Source organism: Mesoplodon mirus (genome assembly GCF_964341445.2).
Source record: "Mesoplodon mirus genome assembly, chromosome: 2".
Lineage (NCBI taxonomy): Eukaryota > Metazoa > Chordata > Mammalia > Artiodactyla > Ziphiidae > Mesoplodon > Mesoplodon mirus.
The window spans coordinates 143,794,308-143,819,656 of NC_138977.1; the positions used below are offsets into that span (position 1 = coordinate 143,794,308).

Below are 25,349 nucleotides of genomic sequence, written 5' to 3' on the forward strand. Positions count from 1 at the left end.
GAGATTTCCCTTTCTCTTCTTTGTTCTCACAGCTCCCGGGTCTCAGCTTTGGATTTGGCCCCTCCTCTGCGTGTAGGTGCTGGAGGGCATCTGTTCTTCGCTCAGACAGGACGGGGTTAAAGGAGCAGCCTCTTCGGGGACTCTGGCTCACTCAGGCCGGGGGGAGGGATGGGCACAGAGTGCCGGGCGAGCCTGCGGCGGCAGAGGCCAGCGTGACATTGCACCAGCCCGAGGCGCGCCGTGCGTTCTCCCGGGGACGTTGTCCCTGGATCACGGGACCCTGGCGGTGGCGGGCTGCACAGGCTCCCCAGAAGGGGGGCGTGGACAGTGACCTGCGCTCACACACAGGCCTCTTGGCGGCGGCAGCAGCAGCCCCACCATCCCACGCCCGTCTTTGGGGTCTGCGCTGTTAGCTGCGGCTCGCACCCGTCTCTGGAGCTCCTTTAAGCAGCACTCTTAATCCGCTCTCCTCGCGCTCCAGGAAACAAAGAGGGAAGAAAAAGTCTCTTGCCTTTTTGGCAGGTCCAGACTTTTCCCCGGACTCCCTCCCGGCTAGCTGTGGCGCACTAGCCCCTTCAGGCTGTGTTCACGCCGCCAACCCGTCCTCTCCCTGCGCTCCGACCGAAGCCCGAGCCTCAGCTCCCAGCCCCGCCCGCCCCGGCGGGCGAGCAGACAAGCCTCTCGGGCTGGTGAGTGCCGTTCGGCACCAGTCCTCTGTGTGGGGATCTCTCTGCTTTGCCCTACCCAGGTACGTGGGGAGTTTCTTGCCTTTTTGGGAGGTCTGAGGTCTTCTGCCAGCATTCAGTAGGTGTTCTGTAGGAGTTGTTCCACATGTAGATGTATTTCTGGTGTATCTGTGGGGAGGAAGGTGATCTCTGCGTCTTACTCTTCCGCCATCTTCCCCGGAAGTCCCACAATTATTCTTTAAACACTCACTTATTTTCAAATGTCCAGGCAGCTCAAAGCATCTCACACTGATTCTTTGTCTATGCACTAATTTTGGTTGAGTCCATATAGGACAGCGTCATTTAGCAGCCATTATTCTCCCCAACTTGAGGGTCCCTTTGCCCCATTTCATCTCTGTCATTTTCTTCTAATCATCCTGGGCACCTGCAGGATGTTAAATCCTAGGCAGATATAAAATCCGTTACACTGCTGTTGCAGCCACACTATGATCCTTTGGTGGCTTAAAATTGCTTAAGCTCCAAGTACAAGCTCAAAAGAAAAGAAAATGTTTGCTCTAATCCTTACTTTTCAATAATTTTAGAAATAGTTTCTCGTGCCTAGTTTCCATCTTTTATAACTACCTCTTCACTTTCATCAGTCTTTGCTCCAAGGGAAAAGGTGTTAGGGGGAAACAGTTATACCTCCAGCCTTTGTGATTCCATAGAAAAGGAAAGTTTTACCAGCACACACATGCTATACACACACGCACACATACCAGGCACCCCCCCCACACACACACACACCACACACACGACCCCCTCTGCCTCCCCAGCCTTCCAGGCAGCACTGTGGGGCTCTAGCTTCTCTATTTGTGGCTGGGTAGATATATTCAAGTTGAAGATTTTGCATAATAAAATTATGTCTTTTCAGTTTGCCTCAAATGCTGGTGTGTGTGTACTATACTGCCAAGAATATTGACAAACTCTATCTTAAGCCTCCTACGGGAAGTGATAATGCTTAGATCTAGAACCAATTAACTTGGCAATAATTGCTGAGTAATAGGAGGGGAATTTAATGTTTGTGGAAATGCGTGAGTTTTACCAATTTGTGTCCTGCACTCAGAAGTTAGGATAATTTCTCTCTGCTCTTCTTCCACTTTATTCCACCCCAGCAGCAGAAGGGGGAGCACAATATATGAGGCTCACGAAGTACTGCTTTGGTAAACTAAACCCAACCCTAGGGCTTCCCAATGCTTCTTAACCTATTCCTGAGAATTCGTTTGTTGGGAGAATCATCCTATGAGCTGATTTTCCTGTCTGCCCTTGACTGGGGGGAGCACTTGCACATCTTCGGGGGAACCTCACAGCTCCCTTCTTCCTCTCCCCCTCTGCAGCCGTCAGATGACGACCCACATCAGCCAACACAGACACAGAGGCGGCTGGCAAGCACGAGGCCCCCTCCACTCAGAGACGCCTCTGCAGGCCGAGAGGCTGGCTTTGTGCTGGTGAAGCTGCTCAGTGTGTCGCTTCACGTGCATTTGCCACACTCGGGCCATGTCCATCTGCCCTGGGAAGGCGGGGCTGAGGGAACACATGTGCGAAATCGCAGGGTCCGGCCTAGGCTGAGATGATACTCCGCATTTCTCACAAGGGGTTACAGCATGGAGCAGGATTTAGCATGTAAAGAATGAGACTTAAGCCTTCTATCCTCCTTTGATTCTGTTTAACTTCCATAGGTTCTTTCTCTCTGTTCCTGGGTGGAGACCCTAATGTCTTCCTGCTTCCTGGCCACTCCTGAATGCCAACCAAAAACATGTCTTTCCCTTCAGTTTCCTTTTTTTCAGACTTTTCTCATGTTCCTTTTAAGTAATGGAAGTTTCAAAAAGCCAAGATGGATGGTAGCATGAATGTAAACAGTATGATCTCAAGTTCTCTCAGATGTGGTAATTTACACAGGGGTCTCCAGATTCCTATTTCTTAATCCAGACCCCTCTCCTGATTCCTAATGAAGAGCTCAGTGCATCCCAAACTGTGATGGATGCCATTGTCCCTTCTAATCCCACTCTGTCTTCTATTTCCTATTTTCGTCTACAGAATTGTCATTCATCTAGTCCCATAAACCAGAGACCTTTGAAACAGTAGCAAAGCAACATTTTCAGCATATTATGCTTTACTATTTCGAGAAAGGTAAAAATGCAACTGAAACACAAAAAAAGATTTGTGCAGTGTATGGAGAAGGTGCTGTGACTGATCAAACATATCTAAAGTGGTTTGAGACGTTTTGTGCTGGAGATTTCTAGCTGGACGATGCTCCACAGTCAGGTAGAACAGTTGAAGTTGATAGCGATCAAATCAAGACATTAACTGAGAACAATCATTGTTATACCATGCGGGAGATAGCCGACATACTCAAGATATCCAAATAAAGCACTGAAAATCATTTGCACCAGCTTGGTTATGTTCATTGCTTTGATATTTGGGTTCCACATAAGTTAAGCGAAAAAAACCTTCTTGACCGTATTTCTGCGATTCTCTACTTAAACATAATGAAAATGTTCGGTTTTTAAAACCTCTGCCACGCAGCACAATAACTGAGTTTGACCAAAATACTCAACCTCTATGAGCATCAGGTTTTCCTTGAATAAGAATCCCACATAGTATTTGGGGGCTTCAAGAACATCTGGCTTGCCATCTCTGTTTTACCAACTCACCATGACCTCCAAACCTCATGTCACCCTGGATGTAAACCTGGATATGAAATTCGGAACCTTCCAGAGGATCCGCAAGTAATCTAATCCCTGAAATGAGTTTCTCATGGTTTGTACAGTCCGTCCTAAATATTTGTGGGATTATGGGGATTGTATTCATAGCATCCCACTACAGGCTCCTATCTAGTATTTGTGTACCCTGCCTTGCCCTCTACCACAGCTTTATTGCCTTGTTATTTTTATTTTTACTTTCTCTTCTGCCTTTTTCCACTTAGTATTCAGTCTCTGACATTTTCTCTAACTTCCAACTCTTTCCCTTCTTTCAGTAGCAACAAACATTTACCCCTTTGTCATAAATATAATGATAGTCATTTATTTTTCAAATGTGTCCTTGAGGTGTTACCCTCTACTCAAGAGTATTATCAATGTATTGTGTCACCAAAACAGACAGACAGACAAATGGCAAGGGTCTCTCTGAAATAAATTCTAATGAATTCTCTGAGTGCTAAGGCACAAAATGAAGAAAATAGTTATTAATTTATGGGATTATTTAAGGATTAAATTATGTATATAAAGAGGTTAACACAGTGGCTGGTACATGGTAGGGACTCAGTAAATTCCTTGGTTTCAATATCTATAAAGAAAAATGTCAACGTTGATAAAGGCTGCTATTGTCAAGAACTGTAGAAGTCTGAAATACATAAGTCAGCTGCCATAGTTTCAGGAATGCTAGCAGAAGATGCAAGATTCCTGGGTCAGAGACAGAAGACTTCATTACTCCCAGCAATATCAGTAGCCACAGTATCAGCATTTCCTTGTGCCCGTTATCTGAGCCTGATTCCCACAGGGCAAAGTGAAGAGGGCCAGGTGACACCTACACATGCAGTGGCCACACTACAGGAAAGGAACCCTAAATTTAGAGAACCCAAACCTTTTATGATGGGCAGTAATCCTGCCTGTTGCTTTGGAAAGAGACATTATCTTTATTATATTGGGCAGCAAACCTGTCTGCCACCTACTCCAGAAGGAGATACTTCCTCTATCTTCTGAAAAAAAAAAAAAATATATATATATATATATATTTTAATTTTTGGCTGTGTTGGGTCTTCATTGCTGCGTGCGGGCTTTCTCTAGTTGCCGTGAGCAGGGGCTACTCTTCGTTGCAGTGCACAGGCTTCTCATTGCGGTGGCTTCTCTTGTTGCAGAGCACGGGCTCTAGGCGTGCAGGCTTCAGTAGTTGTGGCACATGGGCTCAGTAGTTGTGGCTCACGGGCTCTAGAGTGCAGGCTCAGTAGTTGTGGCAAACAGTCTTAGTTGCTCCGCAGCATGTGGGATCTTCCCAGACCGGGGCTCAAACCCATGTTCCCTGCATTGGCAAGCGGATTCTTAACCACTGCACCACCAGGGAAGCCCCTGAAAAATATTTTTGAAAAGATAATCCAGAACTAAGGCAATCAGTGTCTCTGCTTGAGAGATGTAAAGAAATGGGATATTCCCAAGGAGGATTCTCTCCCAACAGATATATGTGAATAAAATCACCAGTTTTCTAAATGCTGTAACACATTTCCCTATCTATATGAGCTCGGAGTTAAAACTTGGGTTACATATATGGTAACTACCTCATTTATAAAATGGGATACTTCCAATTAACTCAATCTTAGACATAGCTCAATACCTCTTGTCAATTATATGCTTTAAGGTCAATTATTAGGCAATATTATTCCTTATATATCTTTGCATGTGCATACTCAAAAGAATGATAAAAAATACACATAAGATTTCCTGGTTCTCTGAGGAAAGTTATTCTAGCATAATACTTTATTAAAAGTATTTGAGAGATTGTTGCTTTCTTGATTTCCAAACATCCATTCCATCTTCTTTTGGGAATAGCACCTTAATATCCTTTAGGAAAATTATCTTTTTCCCCACTGAACCCAGTTTGTCCTGTCCTCTCCTAGGCAAGGGAAAACCATGTGATCCAAACCAGGCTGGTTGGACTTTCCCTTGCTGGAATTTGAACTTCAAGGCAACAGAGTGCCTTGAGGGGATAGTGGTTGCTACCTTGGCCCCTTAAGACTGACCATGTTCTACAACTTCCCTCTTACTCATGTGAGTAACCCAGTATCTCTCCAATCAGTTGTTTAAGTCAATCAGAGTTAGTTTCTCTAGTTTGAAACAAACGAATCTTAATCACAAATGTGGGAGTTAAAGCTCAGAGTTTAGGTCAAGGATCTTGTGAAGAATATATGTACACATACAATATACATATTTTTTTCTTTATTATATCTCTGAAAATGGAAAGTAGGACTGGTGGTAGCTTTATAATAATATAATCAGATCCAATATAATCAGATGAGTTAAACAATTCAAATGCTATGCTTGCAAGTCTGACAAAATATTACCTTGGATCATTGCACAATACACTCAAATATACTTTAAAGTGGAAAACTTCATAATAAAAATAAAATACAATTATTCATTTGAATTTCCTCCAAAATCTGACAAAGCTCCTTAAGAATTTTGTTTGTTAGTTTTGTTTTGTTTTGTTTTGTTTGCGGTACGCGGGCCTCTCACTGTTGTGGCCTCTCCCGTTGCGGAGCACAGGCTCCAGATGCACAGGCTCAGCGGCCATGGCTCACGGGCCCAGCCGCTCTGCGGCATGTGGGATCCTCCCGGACCGGGGCACAAACCCATGTCCCCTGCATCGGCAGGCGGACTCTCAACCACTGTGCCACCAGGGAAGCCCAAGAAAATATTTTAATGAAGCAACTTTGGGAAAAGTTCCAGCAAAAGAAAACCACCAAAGCCCATGTCTAATTTCCTTATTTCTTTCAATGAAGTGCCTACCTTCATATAACTGATGATCTACATTTTAATATGTTGTTAATAAATAAATCATAGGTAATAGAATTCCTTTGTGAAAGAACTATACCAAATGAGTTCTGCTTTAAAAATCAGTGAGATGATGGTGTTACTTTCCAGCAAAGTTAAACTCTAGCATTATAAACTTCAGATTATTCTGCAGCAAAATGTGAGTTCAAATACAGAGCAGCTCCTCAATAAGAAGTTAAGGTAAAATTCCTGATGGCTTAAAAATTTCTTGTAAACCAATACATTTTTGGACATTTGGCCAATTCTACACATACCTAACTCTCATCTTGATCAATTATCTATTTTGGATTATTATTTGTCATTGTCATTTTATTGGAAATTTATTTTATTTGCATAAAACTGTACCTTGTGTGGCGTGATGCGTGGGTAATACCAAAGAGAGGCAGTTCTTATTCTTTCTAATGTCTAAGGAAAAGTATTCTAGCAGCTGTGGGGAGAATGCATTGAAGCCAGGGGAGATTGAATCTCCTTTTAATTTCCAACCTATTCCTTGGTCTTTCAATGTCTCTAGAAGTATTATCTTCCTTCTATAAATCACAGGAGGCAATCAGTCAAAATTTGGCAATTTAAAGTGAGAAAACTATTATAATATTCAAATATTCTAGCAAAACTTTGTAAGTTTTTTATCAAAATGTATTATTTTATTAATTAGCAAAATGTAGATCCATTTTCCCCAAAAGAATAACTAGCCTTTAATTTATTTTTTCTTTAATTTATTATTACTCCTAGTTCAATAGGTTCCAACAGTATGGCAGAAATCTATCTTTCCCATAAAACATTAAAGTTAATCCCAGGACATAGATTAATCACTAAGACACTTTGCAAACAAAGTTAAAATGAATTTTTTAAATATAAGGAAGTGGTAGGCCAATGTTTCTGACATAAATTTATATTTATATTTGTAAATTTAATTTTTTTCCAGTTTGTTATATGTTTTTCAAAAGAAATTACCACTAACAATGTTTAGCAAACTTTTAAATTAACTTTAGACATTAATTCTTGCTTCATTACCAAATTATTTAGCATCTATTGCCTTCACCCTCCACTGATTGCTTTCCAGTAAAATGAACAAATCATCAGGTAAAAATAGGAGTGTTTTTCCCAATAGGAATAGTTGAAATAATTTAAGAGCTTTTATCTGAGATCTTCAAGAGATTCATTTCTATCAAATAAGAATGTAATGAATGAGTAAATTTTGTAGAAAGAGCACAGGATTTGGAGTCAGGTACAGATTCTGGCCCTGATTGCACAGGTATGAATGTGAGCAAGTGTGCCTGATGTTAATAAACCTCAGTTCTCATAACTGAAAAATGACAAGAAAACAATCTCAGATTTTTGTAAAAAGTTAAATGATATCAAATATGTGATGTTTGGCAGTTGGGTGGTTTTCATCACGTTAGCTCCCTTTGCTTACTGTGACGGTTAAAGAAGTTTCTCTTGGGTAACATTTCCTAAAATGTGCTTGATAGGAGGACAAATAGGAGCTTTGCAGGAAAGGATTTCCTCATAAACATAAGAAATGCTTTGTCCAACCCAGCTTTTACTGTAGGAGTTCTCAGATCTTTTCATGTGAAATTGCAAGTTACAAAACTCACTCTGTGAACTGTTCCCAACTTGTGGAGAATTTAAGTCATGTTGATAAAGATACCATAAATAGAATTAACAGAAAAATCAGATGCCATCCAAAGATTATCTCTGCAAGACAAAAGCATAAAGAGTGATTATTCTCTGTTAAGTTTAGACATATTATGCTTATTAAAAGAGTGGCTCAAACACAGAAAAGGTTATCCTATCACATACCACTCAAAGACATAGGGTTAGCTTCAGTGGCTGGGACAGGCTAGAAGTACAGGAAAGGAAGTACAGCACACCCATAGGGTGGGCGGTATAGACCCAGTTGAGGAAGACACAGCTGCAGATGATGGGAAGAATGGGTGGGATGTTCCAAGTCGATGGTGATAGACAGAGGGGCAGACCAATCTAGATGTAAGCCCCAAGAACACCCAACAAGTAGTGATAACGTTGTTCAATTTGAAAGCAACTGAAAATGGATCAAAGCAGCAAATTAAAAGAGCTCATCTTGATCCAGACAGAATGAACTAAAATAAAGACTATACAGGGCTTCCCTGGTGGCTCAGTGGTTGACAGTTGGCCTGCCGATGCAGGGGACACGGGTTCGTGCCCCGGTCCGGAAAGATGCCCACATGCCATGGAGCGGTTAGGCCCGTGAGCCATGGTCGCTGAGCCTGCGCGTCCGGAGCCTGTGCTCTGCAATGGGAGGCCACAACAGTGAGAGGCCCACGTACAGCAAAAAAAAAAAAAAAAAAGACTATACAGACACACTCTGAAAAAGCTATTTGTATTACAAAAATAATAATCATAAACTTTAAAAAATTCTCATACAAGTTTCTAAACTAAAAAAATCAGTTGGTCTACAATGGAACTGTAGAGGGAATACCAACCAATGCTGGACAACTTGACATACAAGGAGATAATGGAGCAGCACTTGTCATTATTTTGGCATTATACTTTCATTTATCTTTTCAGTCATCTTTCAGGGGTATCCTTGTATAAATAACATGCAAAAATTAAATTACATTACGTTTTATATAAATGGTCTTAATTTATGGTAAAGTGATTATAAATACCTTATTTCTTAGTAGTATATATTTGCATTTTAAAAAATACATTAAAGTGCTCCCATATCTAGGGTTAGTTAGAATGTAGCAATGGTACCATGCAAACAGCCCGCCTCCCTGAGAGTTTATCTTTCTGTTTAAAAATCTGAAAGTTAATAGTTTCATTATATATAAGCCACAGTTCAAAGCCAAGGGCTACTTGAGCCAGGAGTGTTTACTTTTAAAACCTAAGAACATTTTACATTTTGGCTATTACACAAAATTCTTTTCATAATTTTTATTCTATCTTGAAGTTCTGAGGAATTTCAAGTTAAACTCAGATTCCAGTTTTCACATTTACCTTCTTTAGAAAAACAAATCATATCACTCAAGGAGAAGCTAAATCACAGGTGTGGATATGGAGTTAGCAATTTGCAGAATGACTTTTTATGTTATAGCCTAGTTTGAAAGCATCTTTATGAAGCTGAACTTACATATGTCACTTTATGTAGAGCCATTTTGGAGATCCGGCAATATTCCAGCTTCAGGCACACTCTTGATGTTCATGTCTGCAAGACAACTCCAATTTCCAAAAGACAATCAGATTGTCGATTAGTTTCAATAGAATATGCCTCCTGTTCCTAATTAGATTATTTCAAAAACTGGAAGTACAGATACTCCAAAGATATACCTGAAGCTATTTGTTTAAGTAAAAAAGGAAATTAATGGCAAGAAACATATATGCCAGATGTTTTCCCTTTATAGATAATATGTAAAAACAATTTTTATATGATATATATGTTAAATCTTATATATATATATATATATATATATTAAGTACAGAATTAAATAGTCTGATGGACAATAATCCAACAAAAAATAACAATAAAAGAAAAACTAAACTTCTGATAAAAATTTTTTTCTTCTGATGACTTTCTGAAAGTTCTTTTGTACCAATAAACATACCACCTGAGTGCATTTCAAATTCTTTATAAGCGAAGTCCAAATTGATTGCTAAGGATGTTACATTGCAGCTTGTAAAAGTTAGCAACAGTCATGCCAGTGTGGCATTTACATGTTCTTGGATTGAGGATTGCTAGAATAAGAAGCAGAACTCAGAGTGTGGTAAGCTTTAAAAACTTATTCTCCCATTCTCATCTAAATTGACCTCTTCACAATCTTCTGATATTACTAAGCTTTTGCAAGGGGAAGGAGGCAGTTGACAGAAAGAGGGAAGGCTGAGGGTTTATTAGTGTAATGGAGAAAGGACGACATCAAAGAACATCCATCATCTGACACTCCAGGAGCAAAACCAACCAGCTTTGCTTCACTGGGAACCGCAGGAACATTACAGACAGAAGTTCCTGTATACTTAAGTGTCAATGTCTGAAGCATTGAGGTCATCTTTGGTAAATTAGCAGCCACTACAAAACTACGTTACGATTATCAACCAGGCCAGCAGAGAACACTTTTCTGAGAAAGGCCATCTGTTATGGCTCTTTATGGAATAAGAATCATCAAGTTCTTTTTTTTGGAGTTTCTGAATCTTCTCACACAGTTCACGGTCTAAGACATTTCTCTGTGTTCTTGACTAGCATCCTGTTAGCTCGCGCAGAAAGGGGCTGCCTCTCTTCTGCTATACTGGCATTCACTGAAATCACTGGGTTTTCTTTTTCCACTCTTCACGAACTTTCTTTAAAAAAAAGCTGCTTTTCTTTCTTCACTTTTTCATCCACTTGGAAATCACTGTCTTTGATTTTTTGAAGATAATTCTTGACTAAGAACCTTCCTCATAGGGCTTCCCTGGTGGCGCAGTGGTTGAGAGTCCGCCTGCTGATGCAGGGGATACGGGTTCGTGCCCCGGTTCGGGAAGATCCCACATGCTGCGGAGCGGCTGGGCCCGTGAGCCGTGGCCGCTGGGCCTGCGCGTCCAGAGCCTGTGCTCCACAATGGGAGGCCACAACAGTGAGAGGCCTGCGTACCGCAAAAAAAAAAAAAGAACCTTCCTCATACTGACCCAGCATCTGCAGTGTTGGACCACGTGTTCCTTACTGACAGGGTCTGGGCTCTAATCCTTAACCTTCCGTGTGGTTGAGATCAGCTCTCTGAGCCAGATGGCTCCCAAAAGTCAGAGAGGATCCTCAGAAAGTACCTGCCAAAATCTTATACCATGTGCAAATGCTCATGTATATATATCTACAATAACTATATATCTATAATATCTATATAGCTATAATGTATCTTTAAGGTGTTTTTGTTTAGAAGTTACATTGTAGCTAAAGAGTTTATTCTAGATAGATTGAGGGGTAAAAAGGAAAATATAAAATCTTAAAAGAAAGACATAGGGCTTCCCTGGTGGTGCAGTGGTTGAGATTCCGCCTGCCGATGCAGGGGATACGGGTTCGTGCCCCAGTCAGGGAAGATCTCACATGCCACGGAGCGGCTGGGCCCGTGAGCCATGGCCGCTGAGCCTGTGCGTCCAGAGCCTGTGCTCCGCAACGGGAGAGGACACAACAGTGAGAGGCCCGCGTACCGCAAAAAAAAAAAAAGGCATAACTGAAAACATCTTATAGGGGTGTGCTCAGAGTAGGGAGCATGAAGAAATGGCTCGTCTGTTTACAACACACTTGACAGGAATCTGGGCTCATTGTGACAAGGTGCACAAAATACCCAACAAATACCCAACACACGTCCTCCACGTGGCTTCTGGGCAGGACCAGTGGGACAGGGCTCAATATTGGAAGAAAAGCTACAGTATTTAGTGGGGGAGTTTGCCACCTAGAGCCTGTCCAGTCCACACATGGGTGGGCCATGAGTGGTCTTATAGACATAAAGGCTTTGAAGCTCTCTTTTCAAGGAAAAAAGAAAAGAAAAATAGATTCTATATGCCATTCTGGAAAAGGCAACACTGTGGAAACAATAAAAGGATCAGTGGTTGTCAGTAGTTTGGGGGGAGAGGGGAGAGCAATACAGATTCCAGAAGTTTTTATGAGCAGTGAAAATACTTTGACGTTATGATTGATATATGTCATCATACTTTTGTCCAGACCCATAGAATGTGCAACACTGTTCACTTCATTAAAGTGAACCCTAAGGTGAAACAAACAAAAAAGAATCTACAGATTTGGTCTACAGATGCAGCCATGAGTATGATGACACCACAAGTATCATATGTGGTATTTATTGATACATGTAATATCTGTAAATATTTTTAAAAACAACATAAATAGGTAAACATAAACTAGAAAAACATACACATCAAATATGGTGAACAACTGGCTAACATGCTTAAAATATATTTAATAAATTTTTAACATGTAAGCTATTTTGTCACTATCAAAATTGTTTACAAAACTTTAACATGGTAGAATATTAACATAACTTTAAAAAATTTCTTTAAATTTTTTCTAAAATATAACTTTAAAGAAACAACACCATTTTAAAAAAATGTGCTTAGGTTCACAATTCATTATCTGCAATTCTGAAATCTAATAAGCTCAGAAAAACAAGAGACTATTTGTGATTAACTGTGAGTCAATTAATAGCAAAATATGACCGTAACTCGTATGAGGCTGCTTATAGTCTTTATTAATCTCATGTATTATGAACAAACATTTCACTATTAATGTATTTGATTTCAGGGTCCTGCCCCAGACCACACTAGGGATATTACGTAATGTACAGTTTATATAAAATTACCTTTTTATACCCAATCATTTCTCAATTCTCAAGCACATTTTGGTTCCAGAGTTTTCAGATAAGAGATTGAAGACCTATGCATAGCCTCAATTAAAAGAAACAAACAAACTACCCATTTATATAATTATTTTTAATTCTATCTAGGTGGATAAAAGGAAGATTGGATGGAAGGAAGTGAAGGAGGAAGGGGAGAGGGAGGGAGGAAAGAAGAAGAAGGGCAGGTATGAAGAAAGGGAGGAATTTTTCTAAAATATTAGTAGTTATCTATGAGCAGTGGGATTATGGACGATTTTTATTTTCTTTCTTTTTAATATTCTAAATTTCCTAAAATAAGCAAGCTTTTAGAATCAAGAAAAACAAAAAATATTATAAAAACATTCTTTGAAGTCATTTTATGCCATTAGAAGCTCTTCATGGAAAACACAAAGATAAATTTTTAAGCAATGTAGTGTTTGAATTAATCGCAAATTTTTAATTAGTGGGAAATACATTAATAGACTTTCAGTGTAGAAACATACATATAGTTAATATTTAATTTTAATGTAGCTTGTATTTATGTACTCATGTAAATATATATTATATTATATATACACATACAACTTTATAAGATATACATACATCTTTCACCATGAGGTCTACCCTATCCACCTCATTTAAAAAGGCAACGTCTGCTGTGCAGTAGAAGCTAACACAACATTGTAAAGCAACTATACTCCAATAAAAATTAATTTTAAAAAAAACATTAAAAAAGAGGCAACGTCTCTTATGCTCTAGATTTTCTCACCCTGCTCTGTATTCCCCCATTGCACTTATTACCTTCTATCATAGTATATCTATTAATCTGTTATGTTTATCATTCATAGTCTCTCTTTTCCTCACTAGAATATTAGCTCACAAGGGCTTCAATCTTTTGTCTACTTTTGTTCACAAATGTATCCCAAGCACTCAGAACAGTGCCTGGTGTGTATGAGTTACTGAATAAATAGTTGTTAAATTAATGAATCTGTATAGTTTTTAAATACTCAGTAACAAAAAGAACAACAACATTAAGTAATACATAAAATCTTAGAATTCTTGGAATCACATTAGATCTGAAAGGAGCCTGAGCTAAATATGGTTTAGCTAAATATAATTTTAGGACATTAATCACTGTTACATAGGATATCCAAGTACAATTTTCTTTTATGCTAAAAAATGTTTATAACCAGTTTTTTTTTAGTAGAAAATCTTGAGGTTTGCCTTTCTTTAATGTTTTTCAAGTTTCCACAGAGAAGGTTAAGAATTCTTCTTCAAATTATACTGTTATGTGATTCTGGCTTAGAGATTTATTAAAATAACATCCCTTTGACCTTTTCAATCTTGTTTGAGGAAAAAAATCCTATAATCTACTTTGTAACCATAATGTAGAACATGATAAGAATATGCACTGTAAATGAAATTATCAACATAAACTTCCATTATATTATCTACATAATCTACATTGTTTGACAGGACCCTTACATTGAATTCATAGAACCCAAAGAGCTCACAATTCTTCCTGAGAACAAACACCTTCCTTTTCATCTCCTGTGCCCCTTCTCCCACAGGATGCCACAACCCAAGATCAGGCACACAGCAATGCTAGAAACAGCCTTTAAGAATGTGTGTGTGTGTGGTGTAAGCACAGAGGACTCATGGAGTTGTGCTGGGGAAAGAGGCAGCTGGACCAAAACCCTTTTGCTGTCCCAGTATTTTGCCAGACAAGTCATTATCCTTCTTGTACTTTGTATACATACTAGCTGAGGAAAGTAGCCTTAAGATGTTAGTCTGCCTTTGCCTTTGGTGATTAGGAGTCAGAGATAAAATTCTCAGATAGCAGAAGGGATAGATGGAAACACTGACCTAATGAGTTTTCCTTTCTTTAAGTCCTCTAAGCATATCTTTCACTTATACATTCTATTATTTATTTATTTATTTATTTATTTATTTATTTTTTGGCTGCATTGGGTCTTCGTTGCTGTGCACGGGCTTTCTCTAGTTGCCACTGCTACTCTTCGTTGCAGTGTGTGGGCTTCTCATTGCAGTGGCTTCTCTTGTTGCGGAGCTCCGGCTCTAGGCGCATGGGCTTCAGTAGTTGCAGCACGCAGGCTCAGTAGTTGTGGCTCACGGGCTCTAGAGCACAGGCTCAGTAGTTGTGGCACACGGGCTTAGTTGCTTCATGGCATATGGGATATTCCCGGACCAGGGCTCAAACCCATGTCTCCTGCATTGGCAGGCGGATTCTTAACCACTGCGCCACCAGGGAAGTCCCTATACATTCTATTTTATATCAAGGTACCTTCCATGCTAAAAGTTTCTCCCCATCGATCCTTGGGGATGTTAATTTCTGTTGCTTTATGATATGCCATCTAGGAGACACTTGTATTTTTGCCAAGAGCCCTTTTTCCTTCTGTAGAACCCATATTTGATGCAGGTATTAGGGCTCAGGAAAGATTAGTCCTGCCCCAGTCACAGCCCCAAGAGGGTGAATCCTGATTGCCTTCAACCAATCATAACACAGTAGTTCAATTTCCCTTTCCATTTTGAGATTGAGCTGGAAAGAGATACCTGGTCCAAATCTAATAAGGCATGAGTGGAAATATGTTGGAATAACTCCTGGAGAAAGATTCTAAGCTCTTAAAAAAGACATGTGAGAGAGGGCTCTTGAGTTTGTTTTTCCTCTGGACATTGATGTGTGAGGATATAAAGTTTGCAGATAGAATCATTTTGCAAGCATGAAAGGGCCTATCCCAGATGGCAAGGCTGATAGAAGAAAAAGAATAATTCTGGGTATTTAACGGCTTTCTTAATTTGCTGAATTAACAAACCCTGGAGGCTCCCTACATCTGAAACACTAGTTCTGTGCAACAATAATGTTTCCATGTTGACCACGTTGCTTTGACTAAAAGCCAAATGCGTGCCTCTTCAGTAGCATGGTAACAGCTAATTTGCACCCATTTGAGCCTGGGTTGGCTATTTGCTGTAGTAATGACCCTTACATATTTTCAGTTCTTATTTTTGCCAACCTCAGTCTATGATTTCATTTTGAAGAATCATTTGGAAATTTTGAAGTTATCTGTCTACTGTTAGGCCACATCTAAGTCCTTTTGCTTTCTGATAAAGCAAAGTAGAACACAAAGACATGTATGACCCAAAAAATCTGGATATCTAACTAGCTGCAAATCAAACAATAAACAGACTCATTGGCAGTCTTATTTTAAAGCTATTCTTTGAACTTAAAAACTTGGCCTAAATTTGAGTATCTTTCATTATATGGAATAGATGTGTTTCAGAATGTTAACTGTGCTATAAAGCTAATGCTGGTGATTTAATTGCTGTCTTATATGATAAAATTAAAGACATATTCAAAACCAAAAATTCCTCTAAGCAGAATTGAATTTTAAAACTTCCAGCAAAAAGAGACTGACGATCAGCAAGAAGACGTGCTTGCTATTGGAACTGCTAGACGTCACTCACAGTCCTTTGAGAACTTGCAGAATTTCTCCCGTGGGAGATTTTTACTGTAGCATTGCTACCAATTTTCAATGATCCGAGGTTATAGAACTTCTCACGTTCCCCGAAGTCTTTTGAACACGTGTTTATGATTCCCCAAATTGAACTTTTTTTTCTATTTTGATTATCTACCGTACAAATGGGGACCCTGTGGTAAATTCAGATGGAAAGAATGAAGAATAAGAGTCTGTAAGTCTGTCTTCCCTGAACTTTTCTCTGAGCCTAGACACAAGCTGGAACATGACTTTTCTCATCTTTCAAACAAAGGGAATGAGCTAGATCCAATATTTCTAAAAGTTTTCCACTGAAGAACCTCTAATAGCAAGACAAAAATGAATGTGTTTGAAACAGAGACACTTTTGGAAGATTTCCATCATAGATAAAAAAAAAATCAGGCTAATTGTGCCATCTAAGTCATAATAAACATTTATTTTCGTATATAAATGTCGAATAAAATTGAGATGTCAGAAAGATGTGCCATGCATATTCTGTAACTACTTATACTCCAGACATAGTGTATTTTTTCCAGGAAGATGCATTCTGTAATTTGAATAAACCTGACAGAACAGGGGCTTCCCTGGTGGCTCAGTGGTTAAGAATCTGCCTGCCAATGCAGGGGACACGGGTTCAAGCCCTGGCCCAGGAAGATCGCACATGCCACAGAGTAACTAAGCCTGTCTGCCGCAACTACTGAGCCTGTGCTCTAGAGCTCGCGTGCCACAACTACTGAGCCCTCATGCCACGACTATTGAAGCCTGCGTGCCTAGAGCCCATGCTCCGCCACAAGAGAAGCCACTGCAATGAGAAGCCTGCACACCACAACGAAGAGTAGCCCCCCTCGCTGCAACCAGAGAAAGCTCGCACACAGCAACAAACACCCAACGCAGCCAAAAATTTAAAAAAACAAAAAATAAATTTTAAAATAAATAAATAAAAATTAAAACCTGACAAAACAGTTTCTTCCTATATTAAAGTCTTTAGAATTTGTTTCTAGTGATGCTAGACTGCAATATCGTACATTGTCAGTAGGTGCCACTACTTCACATAATTTACGAGAAGGTGAAAATTCCTTAGTTCACTGTCCATCAACTAATTAGTATGTTTTAAAATGAGTGTCAATTAATGTAGAAGATGCAGAAAGTATCTTTATTTACTTTCTGCTGAGACGTCAGTCTCTTTTTGCTGGAAGTTTTAAAATTCAATTCTGCTTAGAGGAATTTTTGGTTATGAATATGCCTTTAATTTTATCATGTAAGGAGGGATTTTTCTTCCAGGAATCTAGAAAAAGTTAAATTCTGTAGATGAATGCTATGTGAAATCAGTGGGGGAGAATTGCTGCATCCTTTAGAAAGGTGTCCATTATTTTCCTGGAGTTTGCGATACCAAACGTACTTTTATGATAGATTATGTTCCTATTCTGCCTTGCAAAATTTTAAAATAAAAAGATAATATTGTTTCCAAATATAATAAAATAATTTTTCTTCTTCTTAGAGAAAAACACCAAAATAATAATACATTGTTGTGGAAACTCATGGGATTTGGAGTCAGACAGACCTAAGTTTGAGCCCATCTCTCCCACTTACTACTTGGACAATCTTAAGCAATTTACTTGGGCTTTTTTTTCTTTTTTTTTTTTTTTGCCAGAGTCCCTATATCTTAATTACAAGGTTTACACATCTGACAGAGTTTTTGGAAGACTAATAATGTACATAAATCCCCTGGCACATAGTAGGCATTCAAAAAGCAGTAGTTATTAGCAGTTGTCATGTTTCAGCAAAGCCTCAGTAACTACATTACCACCATGGCATTAAACATGGTAGTGTTGAACATTATTAGCAATATTAGTAATATTAAAGTTAATTTTAATTTGCTCTAATGCATATGAATCTAACATTTAAGAGGTAAATATATTTCCTTATCAAATCAAATTCCACTTAACTTTGAATCTGATCTTGAATCCGATCTTTTCCTTGGATTCATTTACGGTGAGCACACTGTCTGAAGGCCAAGCAGTAGGGAATAAACTGTACGGACCAGGTCATCCTCCTTGTTGGGAAAGCCCAAATACTCACAAGCGCTGAGGCCATAAGGGTGCTGAGCGTGTCAGAAGTGCTTTAAAGAGGGGGTTAGCGCCCACAGTTCTGCGCCTCCGCCCGCCAGGGGGCGCTCGGCCGGACGCCGACCCCGCGGGAGCGGCGGGGCTGGAGAAGGCGGAGCCCAGCCCGGCAAGATGGCGCCGTTCGCCTTGTTGCGCCCCTTCTCCAAGCTGCTGGCCCCGGCCAGGCTCCCGAGCGGCTTTTCAGCGCGGTCAAAGTTCTACATTCGGGAATCGCCACTTGGCAGACCTGACTGGCTGAAGGTTGGACTGACCTTGGGCACCTCCGTTTTCTTGTGGATCTGTCTCATCAAACAGCATAATGAAGATGTTTTAGAATATAAAAGAAGAAATGGGTTGGAATAAACTTTTGAAATACCGATGCAGTATATAGCATTTATAGCAGTTCCTCTGGATTCACCAATCTGTTGAGCTGTAAACGTGAGAGAAAGAGTTACATGTGAATATATGTCAAGTCAGCATTTTGTGTTTCACATAATTAAATTTAAAAATACTTCTGTATTTAAAAAAAAAAAAAAGGAGAAGAAGTGCTTAAAAGAACTTGAGCTGCTTGACCGAAGTGGGTTAGAGTGAGTCTTTGCTGATCAGCCCATTTGGGATTTACGGTTACCTGGCTCTACCCCATGGGCAGAGTGCAAAATGGCAACCATCAAAATACTTACACCATGGGAAGAGGTCTAATTGAGGAGCCTTTGTGTGTACAGTTTAAAACAACACTCTATATTGGTCTTGGCGTCTTGCATTTATAGAGGTACATTCAAGACACTCACACCACACAAGCAAAGCATGTAACCAGAAGGGGAACAACTGTTTTCTCCCAGTATAACAGACCCATAACTAAAGGTGCTGTGAAGGCTCTGTCACATTGATCTCAGCTAGTCTTTATTTCACCATCTGGCTTCTTTTCCAGGGCTCCCTCAAAAAGGATATCCCTAACTAACCCAACAGGGCCTTCTCTCCCACACATCAGTCCGCATAGAAACAACAAAAGATGTCAATTGTGCTGATTTTCTGTGTATGGCCCCATACCAGGATTGTTAGCAGAAGCCTCCTCCTTCACCCAGCCTGGCTGGCCTCCCCTTCACAGTCAGGAGTCTTCATTTAAGTCCCTTTTAATGAGAGGAGCTGAGAGCGAACTCAACAGTCCCAACCTTCCTCTTCAAGGAACTGGGCTCCACCCTCCCATCACAGCTACTTCCAACAGTATTCCTAATAAGACTTGGCAATGTTTTCCTGTGATACTTATTCAGTACCTGCACAATTTTAGTTTTGGAACCAACAGTGCTGTTGGTTCACCCATCGGAGCTTATTCCACAGTAGTTCCAAACCACGTATCATTCTGTTGGGTGAAACCTGTTCATTGAAGAGATGAGTCCAGTGATCAAAGAAAGGACAGTGTACAAAAGCTCTTTCTGCTTCCAATTATTTCAGTGATTTATCTGGGGCCAGATAAGCCACTCAATCTAAGCGTGTTTAAATAACGCACGGGTGAGTTGCAGCCGAATCTCAGTGGTGGCTTTTTTGATTTAAGATGCTTATGGGCTCCCAGACCTGCCTGTGGACATCACCTGGAAGTCTATTCCATGCTATTCTCTTTGTGCTTGTTTCCAGCTGATGGTATTCTTCAAATACAGAGTGGCACGTTCAAAGATATATGTAGCATAAATTTTGCCCTGGCAGATGATTGGAGCAAATATATGCCCTCACATTTACCTTTAGGGAATCTTTTAATCATTTAATAGAAAATTTATGACAAACTTGTCTACAGTTTCCACATCCTCCATTTACTTGGTATGACCCAATCAGCCTTGCCTATTATAATCAACTCTCACCCACTGAGGTCAAATTTATGAAACATTGCTATATTGCACCTGTCACTTTGGGTATGAGATCCTTGGTAAGCAGACTGGGGAAAATGGGCAATCTCTCTTTGTGGCAGAGTGAGAGGTGCCCATATTTCCTGGGGTGTTATCTTAACTCAGTAGCGGTATCACACTGCTTTATGAACTGTCCAACAGCTGTGACTTTGGGCATTTAGACACTGATTTCTTCATTGTAAGAAATGACATTATTAATGTTTACAAATGGTGGTTCTCAAAGTGTGGTCCCCAGACCAGCTGCATCAGCAACAGCTGGGAACTTGTTAGAAATGCAAATTCTCAGGTTATACACGAGAAGTTGAATCAGACGCTCCAGAGGGTGTTTTAACAGTCTCTCCCAGGGCCTTGATGCCTGCTGAGCCTTCACGTGTGAGATACTTTGCAGACAGCAGATTTTTACCTGCACATTAATTGGGTAACACAGAGAAGAGTCTCTCTTGTGCTGAGGAAAGTCTGAATGCTGCACTCTATAGCACACCTTAAATAATCTTTTTTGAAGCCTTTTGCCTTTGCTACAGAAAGGTTGAAATTTCAAGATTTTTTTGTTCTCACCCAATCCATTTTATCACATGAATCTTATTCCCTGAAACCGAAAGCCCTGTTGAAAAGAAGCGGGTGAATAATTCTAGGCAGTGGAAACATCCTAGATATGTACAGCAAGCATGGTTCCCACAACATAACTGTCCGGCTGTGCTTCTTTTAAATATTTAAAAAATGAGAATCTCCATCTATAGGCTATTTCCTTTCTTCCTTACTAAGCAGAATCTCTTATGTAGGATGTTATTTTGTCCAAGGACTCTATCCTTCTCCTAATAGGCTTTCTCAAGCAACATTTTCTTAATTCTCTCAGGTCAACTCCAAATACAACCACTCTGATAGTCTTCTCTGTTATTGTTTCTTGACTTGACATGCCAGTAATTTCCTTTCATCTTTTCCCATTAATCACCAAGTTCATATCTTGAGCCCTCATGTTCTCCAGTAATCTTCACCAGGCGTTTTGGTGCTGTGTGGTCTTCTCCATTCATTCACCATCTTCTACCCGAGCCATTATTTTATTAGTTTCCTTCAGTTGGTCCTTAGAGTCCCTTATTTTGCCTTTTTCTGGTATCTATTTAATATCTGATAGTGTCACCTGGTCTGGATGTAGGTAAGCTGAGGGGCTGTCCACAGTGACAGGATGGATCCAAGACAGAATGAGAATCAGACAGTCTCCTTGTGGGTGAAACATTTTAACATAGAATCTGTGTGTGGAAAAGGATAGAGGATGTTGAGTGAAACAGACCACAGTGGGAAGTCAGGTTGACCAGCGCGGAGCCATAGCTTCATCATCGCTTGTTTTGTTCTGGGCACTCTAAGCCACCTGCAGTTCCATCTCACTTGCCCTGCTTTGCATGTTGCTTCCAGCTTTTGGTTTACCCCATGCCTTTGTGCAAGTTACAAAAAAGTGGTCCCTCTGAGCAGACATACCCACAGGGCAGACATTTAACAAAGGGGCCCTTTTGGGTGGACAAAATACAGACCAGCGGCCCTTCCCGAATGCTTACATTGCCCTCAGGGCCTAGCAAGTGCAATAACGGCTGGATTTCAGGTCCATTGCCGCCCCACAGCCCATGCTGGTCCCTTTGTTTCATGCTAAAACTGCACAACCCGACCTATGGCACTGCTTGCTTTTCCCCCATTTTGTACTGCTCTGTCTAAATCAGTGGTTCTCAAAGTACAGTCCTTAGATCAATATTACCATCACCTAGAAACATGTTAGAAACACAAACTCTCAAACCCTGCTGTAGACCTCCTGCCTCTGCAAACAGCAGTCTGTGTTTAAACAAGCCCTCCAGATGATTCTGGTGCACACTAAAATTTGGAAACACTAGAAAAATATCTGACATGTAACAGGTATTTAGTAAATGTTTGTTGGTTGAATGAGGAAATTAATTTCTCCATCAAAATTAAGGGCTTCCATGGGACGCAGTGGTTGAGAGTCTGCCTGCCGATGCAGGGGACACGGGTTCGTGCCCCAGTCCGGGAAGATCCCACATGCTGCGGAGCGGCTGGGACCGTGAGCCATGGCCGCTGAGCCTGCGCGTCCGGAGCCTGTGCTCCGCAACGGGACAGGCCACAACAGTGAGAGGCCCGTGTACAACAACAACAACAACAAAAAAAACACAAGCATCATTCCCCTGAGCCTCCTCCAGCCTCCATCTCATCAGGCTACGGCCCCTCTGTGTTCTCACCTGAGTCTGTATCACTGCACTGTGCAATGAGATTTAACGCACTGCGGGAAATAAATTGGACAACTTGGCTCTTTCCATGACTCAAATTGGTGCTCCTTCAGGAGGAGGAGGGTAGAAACTGTGTTTACTGAACTTCATTTTTGTACCCCTCAACACACTGCTTTGTTTGCAATAGGAACTCAATTGCCATAGAAGGAAGCGACGGAGGATGATGCAAACAAACAAACAGGCAAAGAAAAAGTAGTCACCAGGCTTGGAATGGTACTCCCCAGAGGAGTACTCCCCAGGGCTGGAAGTTTTCTTTGTATAAAATTCCAGTCGATTCACAAACTCATGCTCAAAAAGATCTTTCCTTATTGTGCCTGAAATAATATGATACTTCCTCTTGTTCAGTTGTTTTGCTTACTTTTAGTTAATAATAAAATTTGTTTATTAAAGTATTTAAGCGACTTGTGTCTAGGGTGGCATTTGTTTCTATTTCTAGGTCTATATGGAAACAGGATCAGGGAATGAACATGGCTGGACCCTTAAGATGTTGATCTAGTCAGTAGCAAGAAATCATAAAATATTGACTTTTTGTGTCTGGCTTATTTTACTTAGCTTACTTCACTTAATGTTTTCAAGGCTCATCCCTGCTGTAGCATGTGTCAAAACTCCACTCCTTTTAAAGGCTGAATAATATTCCATTGTATGTACACACCACATTTGTTTATCCAAGTACCTGTTAATGGACACTTGGATTATTTCAACCTTTCAGCTATTGTGAATAATGCTACTGAGAACAATAAAGCTTTTACCGTATAGAGTAATGCAGTAGCTTCAAACTGCTTTCCATGGAGTTTCATTTGCTTTATATATCAACACTCCATTTGAGGGTTAAAAATAATAGTTTTACTGGTAAAGTAGAACAAGCTAAAGCTTTGGAGTTAGACGAGATGCCATTTCTGCCTTCTGTCTTCTATGTGAACTTGGGCAAGTAATTTAACTCCTTAGGGTCTTAATTTCTTCATCTGTTACATGGATCAATGTAATAATTTCTGTTGTACAGGTTGTAGTGAGGATAAATAAGACAGCATATATAAAGCACCTAATCTAATATTTGGCAACTAGTGTGAAAATAGTAACTGGAAACCACTAGCATTATTTCCAAATGGCCACATAATCCAGCCCCTACACTTTTAATCTAACTAAACTGCTTTCTTCATCCCCTTGTCACCTGTCTGGCCTTTATTCCCACTTTTTCTTCTAGTTGCTGTTAAGAGTTTTATTTCAATCACTTGCATAGGTCACAATACCACTCCCCAGTTTTCTAACCTGTTTAATATTTTATATCAAAAAGTCTATTTTATCAAGTTTACCTTCTGCTCTAGTTTATAACTTGGAGAAAGATCATAGGAGAATATATTTTTAGAAATTCAAGATCATTCATGTATGAATTACTCTGAGGACCATCTATTAAAAAGTGTTTATGTGGTATCAAAGACTTCTTCCATCCCAGTGAAAGGGCGAGGATGATTGACATTTAAGGCCTAGATAGAAGACATTCATGGACCATATCACTTAACTACTGTTTTTTAGTTGAAAAGTGGCATTAAATCGCCCTGCAAATATATGTAGATCCCTGGGAGGATCCTAGCTCATATGCCTAAATCTAGGAAAAGCATTGGGAAACCCTGAAATTAGTCCCAGTGTGTGCAAAAGAGGTACAGAGATCCTACTTAATTCATAACTGCCCTGGTAGGCAGTTTGTCTGCTCTGGGTTGAGCCACTCATAGTCAAGGAATATAAGGGATAAAAGAGAGCCAGAAACGTCCTCAATCCAAAGACCCTTGCACCTGGAAGTACAGTCTGCATATTCTAGAAGATTTATCCAGAGCTTAACCATTTTAATTTTGAACCGAACTAAAAATAAATAATGATCCAATCAATTATCAATGGTTGATTCAATCAACCATTTTGGTCTTTTAAAATAAAAGAGATCCATAGATTTAGGTTTCAAGTTCATGAAATCAGGATAACAATAACAAGAACTTCTGGCTTACTTTATTCCAAATGTTTAGAGGTTTACTCTGTAGGCTGCCAATCTGCTTTTAGACATAATGTGAATAGAAGTAACACTGCCAGATCAGTAAAAAAAAAAATCCGGCCATGTTAATATTTTGGAATCATCCATATGATTAATATTTGAATGAAACATCTGAATAGATTGGCCATTTTGCTATTGTGTTGCAAATTAGAGCCACTATCAGAGGTCAAGTTTTTGTATTTCCAATAGTTCACTTTAGATGGCCACTGATATTGATAGGAAGCCCCTCTTGTGCTATAGGACTAAAGCAATTGTCAGTATCATAGAAGCTAGGAAGTGATTGGCATATATTTGATGCTGAAGGCCAATAAATATTGTTGCTGAAATGAATAAATGAATGATTTCTATTACTCTGCATTTTGGGAAACGTGTACCAGATTTTTGTTTTTAATCAAATTGTAGTTTGTTTCTTGTCACAGTCATTCCAGTGTTACCTAGTTTGGCTCTCCACATTGATTAAATTATCGAATTTTTAAAACACATTTCTAGTGTGTTCTTAAACATAGGAAAGTGTTTTATTTACAGGTAGATACTTTTGTTTGTTTTCCAGCGTAATTATTTGGTTTCTACCTTGTTACTTGTGAATTTAATATTTTAAACCAGTTATTTCTCCTGTTATCCTTGTTATTTTCCTCTAATGCACATTCCATTAAAGAAAAAAACTTTCTCTAACTTTTGGAATCAAAGGTTTGTTTCTAAGTAAATGTCCACTAGATGGAACTATTGTTTCAAAAGAAGAGGGTGATGCCTTAGAAAGGACCCATTTATAAAGATTTCCCACTGAACTTTACCTCATAAAAACTGCTGATAGATAATGCCTTTTCTTTCTTTTTTTTAACTAACACTTTCTCTTTTTTGTAAGTAACATTACCATTTAAAGCACATGCCATTTGAAGGCTTATATTCTGAAGACCTGTTGCATC

General features: G+C 39.8%; 1 protein-coding gene and 1 long non-coding RNA gene across 2 annotated transcripts in view; one reads left to right on the forward strand and one right to left on the reverse strand.

Moving 5' to 3' along the window:
- LOC309815528 overlaps positions 1 to 25,349 on the reverse strand; it is a 460,183-nt gene that overhangs the window by 353,501 nt on the left and 81,333 nt on the right. The window lies entirely within an intron of this gene.
- On the forward strand, positions 18,342 to 18,643 carry LOC309792755 (NADH dehydrogenase [ubiquinone] 1 subunit C1, mitochondrial-like). Its single transcript, XM_082602549.1, has one exon. The coding sequence runs from the start codon at positions 18,344 to 18,346 to the stop codon at positions 18,572 to 18,574; it is 231 nt and encodes a 76-aa protein (XP_082458675.1). The 5' UTR covers positions 18,342 to 18,343; the 3' UTR covers positions 18,575 to 18,643.

Coding starts and splice junctions, on each gene's coding strand:
- LOC309792755 (XM_082602549.1), top strand. CDS start 18,344: ATGGCGCCGTTCGCCTTGTTGCGCCCCTTCTCCAAGCTGCTGGCCCCG.